Genomic DNA, 9,705 nt, shown 5'->3' with positions numbered 1-9,705 from the left:
TTAGTCTGCCTGTCCCACTCCACAACCCCCGTACAAGCCTTTTGCTTAGTGATAAACAGTTCAGGGCTGGCTGTAGCCATTTTGTGCTGCCGTTTGGTTTTAAATGGAAACTGTCTGGTTTAATTTTGAGGAGATCTGTGAGCATGTGTAATAGAACCCTCTGGGGGTGGGAGTGGGTATCCACTCGCTCAAGTACCCTCTCTAGTCACCAAAATGGGGGTGTGCAGACAGCAAGAGACCAATGAACAGATACAAAAAAAAAAAGAACGTCCACACCATTATCTCTGCAGTTCTGTGGCTCCTCTGATCCATCCCCCGTTCAGTCTCGCCCAAGATGGCTGCTCTGGGAGCAGCTGAGTGCCTTGGATTAGAAAGCACAGGATTTCTTGCATCTGCTACTGTAAGCCTTCCAACTTTCTAAATATTCCTTTATATGTGCTTCAGAGTTCTGGGACCATCCCCTGAGCCTGCTTGGTCCACTATTCTGTGTTGTTGCTGATGGATCTCCTCACTGCTCTTCTAGCCCATCTGCCATCTTGTTTGTTCTGTCTCTCTCATCTTGAAGTCAGTGGATGTCAATGGAACATGACCAAACTCAGCCCATTTCCCCCACTTCCACTCACAGATAGACCAGGGTGGCCACCAATGAGCATACTAGATTGTTCGCAGGTTCCCTTTGAGTTTCAGTCCTAGAACGGGGTTTTCCTTGTTTAGCTGACTTTTCTTGCCTTGATGCCTCCATCGCAAACAATTTGCTTGATATTCAAACAGCCCACTTTTTTTCTGCAGGTGTGTCATTAAGATTCTTCTCTTCTCCCAGCAGTTCTGGGTTGATATATACTTTGTATACTTTTACAACCTGGTTTTATTTATTTATTTTTTAGGTCTACTTTTTAAAGATTAGTCCACGCTGTCACTTATGGTATATTTGAAGGTTGAAGGCCATCTAAACTTTTAATCTCCTTAGAGATGCAGTAAGAGCCCTGGTGGTACTGTAGGATAAATATTGGACTGCTAACCACAAGGTTGGTGGTTCAAACCCACCAGCAGCTCCAAAGATGAGGCTGTCCACAGTCTCAGAAACCCCAGGGACACTGATTCATGAGTTGGGGTTTTGAGGTAGAGAGTTTTCTGTGTAAGTTGGTGCTCTCCATAGAGCCTGAGCCTTCTCATAATATTTTAATTGTGTCCTGGTGTGGCACTGTGGGTTAGTGCACCAGACTGCAAAGCTGTTTGAACTGCAAGGTCGGTGGTTCAAGCTTACCAGCTGCTCCTTGGAAACCCTATACAGGGTCGCTATGAGTCGGAACTGACTCGGCGGCACTTAATAACAGTTGTGCTAAGGATGCAAATAAATTGGTGGTCAGCAACAGTGGCTTTGGGGGCCATGTTTAATAACAAAATTGGAAGGAGTATTTATTGTAAGTAATTTTCTTGCTATTTACTTTCACTTATGATGGTACACAATTAGGTTTACAATTGGATAAGTTTTGACATTTGTACACCCATGAAACCATCATTGTGAGCTTCCTGTTTAACATCATAGAAACTTACATTCACTTCTCCAACTTAGTGTGGACCCATGAGGCACTGTGGGTTAACGCGCTGAGCTGAAAAGTCGGTTTGAACTGCAAGATCCATGGTTCAACCTTATCAGTTGCTCTTTGGGAACCTTATACAGGGCTGCTGTGAGTCAGAACTGACTTGATGGCACTTAACAGCAACAGGAATTTCCTTATAATAAGGTATCATAAATCAGTAAGAGCTAGACACATTGGCACACCCTTTTTCTTCCTTATGCCACTGATGTCTTCATTTCTTACATGGATGAATACTTCAGTGTCTTTTAAGCTTATTTTTCTCAAGATTGATCCCTTCATCTGTTCCCTAAACTGCTGCATGCCATTTGTACTATCACGTCTTCCTTTCATATCTTTCCCAAGTTTCTCATTGCTTGTGGTGGTGCTGTGCCATGGAATCGGTTCTGACTCATAGCCACCCTGCATAGGTTTTCTGAGACTGTAAGTCTCTACAGGAGCAGAAAACCTCATCTTTCTCCCACAGACGGCTGGTAGTTTCAAACTGCTGACCTTGAAGTTAGCAGTCCGAATTAGCCTCATCTCCAGACACCCTCCCCACAGGCACACTGTGTTCCACATTTGGGTTTGGAGTTCTCCAAACGTGCCATCCTTTGTCTGTTTATGTCTATACATTGTGCTGGGTCTTTCCAAATCAGCTGGGAAACCTTTCCCGAGAACCCCATGTCCTCATCAGCCCTAGTTAAATGTCAGGAAGCTTTTAGGGAGAAGAAGGATAGAGGGGCTAAAAGAGTAAACATGGAAGAAAGAAAGTAACAAGGACTCAGTAATATCAGCAAGAATGCCATTCTTCAGGAAGCATGTTAGCTCATATTAAAGCTGGCATTCCCCAAGATGGCAAAGGGGTGCAGTTTTAGGCGCCCATGCAGATAATCAGTGCCCAGCAGTAAGACAAGTTCCCTCCTGGATCATAGAAGCCGCCGCAGTCAGCCTGAACCGTCTCGGGAGCGCGATTGGCCCTCGTGCGCCGTCCTGAGTTGGCACTGCTAGGAGGAATGCTGTTCCTGTGATGGGTAGAAACCAGTCTGGTTTCTACAGGGAGCACTCGGGGCTCTGGGGTGTGTCTCTGCAGCCTCTTAGGAGCTCCCACAGTGTTTTCTTTCCTAGTGTCATGGCATTTGTCACACTGTGGCTGAGGTCTCAGTGTCACTGCACCAAATACCTCAAACAGGTGACTTCTACAAACATTGATTTTTCTCACAGCTTAGGGGCTAGAAGTCCACATTTCGGTCTCCAGCGCTAGGAGAAGGTCTTGTCTGCTCTGGGGTGAAGTGCCGCCAAATAGGTTCTGACTCATAAGGACCCTGTATAGAGTTTCTGAGGAGCGGCTGGTGGGTTTAAACTGCGGACCTTGCGGTTCAAAGTCCAGTGCTGATCCTACAGCTCTGCACCAGAAGTCCCATGAGATATATGCGCTTTTATCCCCATCTTACAGATGAGGAAAGTGAAGTTCAGTCCCAGATATTATATCATTTTATATGTAAATGTTTCTATAAAACAGTAAGGAGTACATTTTTAAAATGTAATCATATGCAGGTAGTCTCCGACTTACGATGGTGTTCTCTTTCAACGACTCCATCATAAATTGGTTCTGAAGTAAGTAATATACTTTTTTTTTTTTAATTCATCATCATTACCTTTAATTATCAGTATCTTCATACACTGTAATTTGTCTTTGGGGTTTGGAAACCTTACATATAAATTTACAGCTTCAACAGACTGCTTCCCGCTTCTTTAGTTAATATGCATGTTATATGGGAATAGGTCAAAAAGGATTGCTACTAGGGTTCCAGTTCATACATGCCAGGGTTTATTCCAAAAAAAGCTTATTTAAACATCTCTGCAACCAATGGATAGCGGCAGACAAGTATTTTCAGTAATACATCTGTCTTAGTATCATTGGGTGCCCTCATAAAAAAAGGAATCAAAACCGTGACTTCTGAGGGGATCTGCTGGACCACTTCAACTCACGGCAGAGAGGTCAGCTGGAAAGACGGAAACGGGATACTTTCCAAAGGGATAATAGCAGGAAGATTACAGGAGCATATATAGAGTCGTTATGAGTTGGAACTGACTCAACAGCACTTAACAGCAAGAAAGGAGGACGAAGGAGTCCTGATGTGGTGTTATAGGACTGCTAACCACAAGGGAGGCAGTTCACATTCACTAGCAACTCCTCGGAAACCCTATACAGGGTCTCTCTGCGTCAGAACAGAAACTCAAGGCACTTAGCAACAACATATGGAAGAAATTTTAAGGAAATTGAAATTGCATTTGTGAGCAAAGAGCCAAGAAAGCTCACCACGGAATTGTTTTTCTCATGACTGCTCATTGTTCGAGGAGCCTTTCGTGGGGCAAGCTGCCGCCCTCTACCTAGCATCTCTGATCCTGCCCCTTCAGACTTCTTGTTATCCCAAGAACTCAATGAACATTAAAAGAAACATAATTTGAGTCCCATAAGGATGCTAGAACTGCTGTTTTGATGTGGTGTAAATCGAAAAGTGCAGAATTCTTCAGGGAAAGGTCAGTGATGGAAACAACGCCTTGAGAGTTTGTAGACCTAGATGGAGACTAGATCGAGAAACAGTATCTTCACATTGAGGTATTTTTGTTTAGTAAAGGTTTCTATGATTTCGTAGCTATACTTTTTTACTTATAAGCCACACACACCAAATAAATGGACAATCATGTGCGTTGTCTTAACCTGAATATGTTGTAAGTTGGGGACTACCTGTAGTATTTTACAATCCCATTCAAAAACAGCTTCTTCATATCATCAACCATCTCATCAAGATAACTTTTTCCCGGTTCTATAAATGATTTAAATTTTTTACAATTTGGACCATTAAAATCTTGGGGTTTTAATTTTTCTGTAGATCGATTTGGGATGTTGCCATTGGACGAGCCTGCTGTTCTTCTTAGTGAAGTACTAGATCGTTTTCAAAGCCTTTGTCACTTGGAGCTACAGCTTCCTTCCCTGAGGCCGGAGGACTTGAAAACAATGGTGAGTTTTTCTTGGTGAGTGCCTCCAGGTAGGTGACAGTGGACTGTTCATGACCCATTCACATTCGAGGCACAGATCACACTGGGGTGCAGATCGCTGTGGTGCGACCTATACCTCTCTGTCTCCCACCTGACCTGCTATAAATCTTCCCCAGAAAAGAGATGGTTGTAGGATGGCACTTCCGATAAGGTTCTTTCAGTGGCGTAAATTCAATCTTACCTTGATTGGTTACTAACACTGATTGGCAGAAGAAACTGAGCTGTAACTTCACGGGGCTGCTTACGTACCATCTTCCAACGAAAGTCCTCACGCAGAAGCTAACACTCCCTTCTTATGCATAGAAATTTTGAAATGCTCTCCCCACCTGTACTTGGAATTGAATGTTTACTGTCCCTTCTCCTCACCTGTGATGACAAGCTTTACTGCAGGAAATTGCTAATTATTTGTTGCTTCATGTTCAGAGGCTGTTACAGGTTTTAGCACCAAACTGTTAGTCTCTGGTGTTTATTACAAATGTCACCCTGCCCCTAGCCAAGGCAAAAATCCCACTCCCCCTTCATCCTGTTATGTTTCTTTACTCTCAAAACAGAAATAGAGACTGTGAAAGCCCTGTTCTATCAAAGAATAAATCCATTGTTAGGCCAAGACATGAACAGTCATCTGGTTTTCAGCATTTGTGTTTGAAGTTTACAGGTGTCAGAAAAAACCTGCCATTGGGAAATTGAAAACAGTTTAGTGCTAAGAAAAGATTTTACTATTTGAAAAAACCTGCCTCCTTTTTCAATTAGATTAGAACACTTTGTGTCCTAGCTTAGCCCTTGTCTGTGACCAAGTCTTCCCCAGTGAAGTGTTGTCTTTTAAAAAAAACAAAACAAAACAAAACAAAAACCCAACTTTTTATTATGAATTAAGTAAGTTTACAGAGCAGATCATCAGCCTTACATTCAACAGATCATAAACTTTGCTTCATTACCTGCTTGCCATCATCTCATGTACATTCACCTCTATTCACTACAACGATTGCATTCCTCTTTGTGATTCTGCTACCTTCATCTTTCCTCTGCTAACCTCCCTCTTTTTGTATATTGCCTGCCCTGTTACCCATGTTAACATGAGTCCTGGTGTGGTGCTGTGGACTAATGCGTCGGACTGCAAAGTCGTTTGAATGGCAAGGTTGGTGGTTCAAGCTTACCTGAAGCTGCTTCTCGGAAACCCTATACAGGGTCACTATGGATTGGAATCGACTCGACAGCATTTAACGTTTCTGAGAAGCAGCTGGTGAGCTTGAATCATTGACCTTGCCGTTCAAACCAACTTTGCAGTCCAGTGCATTAACCCACAGTGCCATACCAGAATTCCTGTTGTCTACCCTCTAGCCCATGAATAATCTCTGCACCCCCTTAACCATCATAGATTTTCTTTTGTCAGGAAAACCTTTTCTACAACATTGGTCTCATACAATGTTTGCCCTTTTCAACTACATTGTGTGTTTCACAGATTCACCATTATTTTCAGTGTTATGTAGTACTCCATTGTGTGTGTGTACCAAAGGTTGTTTAACCATTCTTCTGTTGACAGGCATTTAGGCTGTCTATCTTTTTGGTGTGTCTCTTAGAGACAGTATATTGAAGGAGCCTGATTTCTGACCATTCTGTTCTTTGTATCTCTTGACTGGTACGTTTCATCCATTTACATTCAGTGTAATTATCAATAGGTAGGAATTGATTGTTGTCATTTTTCTGTGTTTTTGTGTGTGTGTGTGGTGCTGCTGATTTCTTTGTTCCACATAATTTCCTATGCTGAGTTCATTTTGTTTGTTGGTTTTCTTTCCATTTTCATTTCTGTTATGTTAATACTTACAAAATCTTTCTGTTTTTCCTCTTTTTTTTACTTTGATGTACAGGTGTATTATTTTTCTTTGAGATTACCCTGTAATTTATTAATTTTTTCTCTGTTTAAAACAGTCTGGTTTATCTTGAAATCTACCTGACTTCCTTGCCCTTTGTAAGTTCTGTATCTATACTTTTCTCTCTTTTTGCTTTGAAGTTGACTTCATTTTATTTGTATCTCTGGTTTTCTATTTTCAGTCTTGTAGGTTTGTTTTACTTTAAATACTTTGGAGTCCTGGTGTGGCACTGTAGGATAAACACTAAACCGCGAAGTCAGTAATTGAAACTCACCAGCCTCTCCTCAGAAACCCTACACAGGGTCGCTGTGAGTCGGAAATGACTCGATGGCACTTAACAACAATTTATCTGGATTTATTTCTGGCTGTTGTTGGTGTGTATGGTAATCACAAGTTGTTGTCTGCTGTTGTGGGTTCTTAGTCCAAAGAACACCCTTTAGCATTTTTTGTAAAGTTGGTTTGGCCATTACAAATTCTTTTACTTTGTCTTTGATATTGGGAAGTTTGATTATGTATCTTCATGATTTTCTCTTAGGATCTATCCTGTTGGGGGTTTATTCCTCTTCTTGTATGCTTATTTTCTTGTCTTTCATGATGTTAGAGAAGCTTTCGCACAACAATTCTTCTACATTCTTCTCTGTGCTTGTTTCTTTCTTTTCTGGAATTTCAATGATGGTTGTTTCTCTTCATGGTGTCCCACATAACTCTTAGACTTTCTTCAGGTTTTCCCTTCTTTTTTCTGATTGTTCTTCTATCATACTAGGATTGAGAGGTTTACCATCAAGCTCCCTAATTTGGACCTCCATTGCTTCACATCTACTCCTTTGCCTTTCAATGCATTATCCATTTCTGAGATCTTAGTATTAATCCATCTGTATTTCACTTGCAGGTTTTGTATTATTTCAGAATTTGCATTTATTTTGTCTGTTTGTTCTTGTAATGTTTTCCTTAATTCTTCTAAAATTTCTCTTGTGTTCTCCTTGCTTTCCTTAATCTTTCTATCGATCTTTGAAAAGTACCCAATTATCATTGTTTTGAATTCTTTTTCAACTGAAAAAGTTCCATTATCTTTTTTTTCTCAGAAATGTTTTCTTGGTCATTTGTTTGAGCCTTTCTCTCTCATTTCTTTGTGTGAGCTAAATTGTCTTTTGTCTATGGGGCATTGTGGCGTTGAATTTGTAAAGACAAATAGCGTAGTTGTTGGACTGGAGGGGAGAACTCTCAGGGCTTCCTGCAGTTCCGGGAGCTCACAGTGTGGTAGAGGAGATTGGACCGCAGAGCTCCTGGTTTTAGCTGGGAGTGCTTATCAGCCTCAGTGTTTTCTTACGTTCAGGGCACTCAGTCAAGAAGTAGTTCTGGGGCATCCTTGATGGAGCTGGTTTCATCATCTGTTAATACCAGACGCAGTTCTTATTGGCCTTGGTGTTATCTGTGTTCAAGGCACTTAATCCAGAAGTAGTTCTTGATTGCCCTTGATGGAGCTGGTTTATGTCTGTCAGGACCACAGGGATGCTAGAGACACTGTGACTGGTTAAATGCTGGCCTGGTGGCTCTGTGGGCTTTGTAGGTCTGGAGCTGATCCCACCTGAATCCAGGCACCAAAACGGGGTAGCTGGCCCCCACCTCGTGCTGGCCTGTCTCTGATTCATACAGCTCTGAACTCTGGAGAGCAAGGTCTGCACTAGAGGTGGATGAGGTGAGGTAGGGAGCTGGCCATGCTTCTGGGCACCCGGGCATCATAGGGAAAAAGAAGAAATCATACTCTTTCCATCGCCTGTGCACATCTGCTCTGCCAGACCTCCTTCCGTTGCTTAAGCTCCTCACAAGATGGTCGAGCCATGTTTGGTCTGCCCTCTCTCGCCATTCCGGTTCAGCCTCTTTTCCCAGCAAGCACTCCACCCACCTTTCTGACTTTTCTTCTGAAGTTCTGGGTTCCAGAGTTTTCATCTGTGTCTGTTTTGTTTTGTTTCTCATTTCATCTTTGTTATAGAGGGTCTGTGTTGCATCTGTGTAGTCCGCCATCTTGCTGGAAGCCCCGTTGTCTTTTTCTAAACCTTTTTATTGTTAATTAACTGAAGTTTTACAGAGCAGGTAATCAGTTTTATACTCAGTAAATCCTACACTTTGCTTCATTATAATGATCGCAGTCCTCTCCATCCTGACCTCGGTCGTCTTTAGCTCTGGCATTCCTCGCTGTGTCTCCTGCTACCTTCATAGTTCCTCTGCCAACCTCCCTCTTATACACTGACTGCTCGTCACCCATGTTAACATGTGAATACCCTCTGTTGTGGTTGTTATGTGCTGTGGAGTCAGTTCCAATCCATAGTTTCCGAGACTGTAAATTTTTACGGGAGCAGAAAGCCCATGAATAATTTCCAACCCGCAACCATCATAGAAGGTTTCATTTAGCAAGAAAATTTGTTCTTAGCGTCTTACAACAGTGGTCTCATACAATGTTTGTTCTTTTGTGATTGACTGATTCCCCTCAGCAGTGTCTGCAGGTTCATCCATGTTGTGAAGCATTTTGCAGGTTCGTTGTTAGTCAGTGTTATTCTTCAGCGTTTTGTAGTATTCCGTTGTGTCTATGTTGTGCCAGAGCTGCTTTGGTTAGTCTTCTGTTGATGAGTATTTAGACTGCCTCCCTCTGTTTGCTACTGTGAATAGTGCTACAGTGAACTCGGTTTGCATATATCGATTCATGTCACAGCTCTTGTCTCTTGAGGCTGTGTACTAAGTAGCGGGATTGCTGGTTCATATGGTATTTCTGTTTGCAGCTTTTGGAGAAAGCACCATATCGTCCTTCTCAGTGTTGGCACCATTTTACAGTACCACCAGCAGTGTAGGAGGGTCCCAGTCTTTTCATACTCTTGCTGCCAGCATTTGTTTCCTATGTTTTGGGACTTTGCTATTAATGCTGGTGTGGCACTGTGGGATAATGTGCTGGACCAAAAGGTCAGTTTGAACCACGAGGTAGGCAGTTCAAATTCACCAGCTGCTCCTCAGAAACCCTATACAGGTCAATGTGAGTAGGAACCGACTCAACAGCACTTAACAAAAACAACAAGATAATCTCTCATTGTTTTGATTTGTAGTCATACTGTGGTGGCTGTGAGTTGCTGTGATTCTGAAAGCTATGCCACCGGTATTTTAAATACCAGCAGGGTCACCCGTGGTGGACAGGTTTCAGATGAGCTTCC

At 42.3% G+C, this 9,705-nt stretch overlaps 1 protein-coding gene across 1 annotated transcript in view; it reads left to right on the top strand.

Moving 5' to 3' along the window:
* The window catches only part of ZC3HC1 (zinc finger, C3HC-type containing 1), a 44,191-nt gene that overhangs the window by 11,636 nt on the left and 22,850 nt on the right, over positions 1-9,705 (top strand). The window contains exon 5 of the mRNA XM_006861130.1: positions 4,475-4,602. Within this exon, the coding sequence (XP_006861192.1) occupies positions 4,475-4,602 (128 nt within the window). The remainder of the gene's footprint in view (positions 1-4,474; positions 4,603-9,705) is intronic.

This window comes from Chrysochloris asiatica, unplaced genomic scaffold (genome assembly GCF_000296735.1).
Source record: "Chrysochloris asiatica unplaced genomic scaffold, ChrAsi1.0 scaffold00041, whole genome shotgun sequence".
Taxonomy (NCBI): Eukaryota; Metazoa; Chordata; class Mammalia; order Afrosoricida; family Chrysochloridae; genus Chrysochloris; species Chrysochloris asiatica.
Note: the sequence above shows the minus strand (reverse complement) of the source record. Positions and strands in the feature narration are given on the sequence as shown.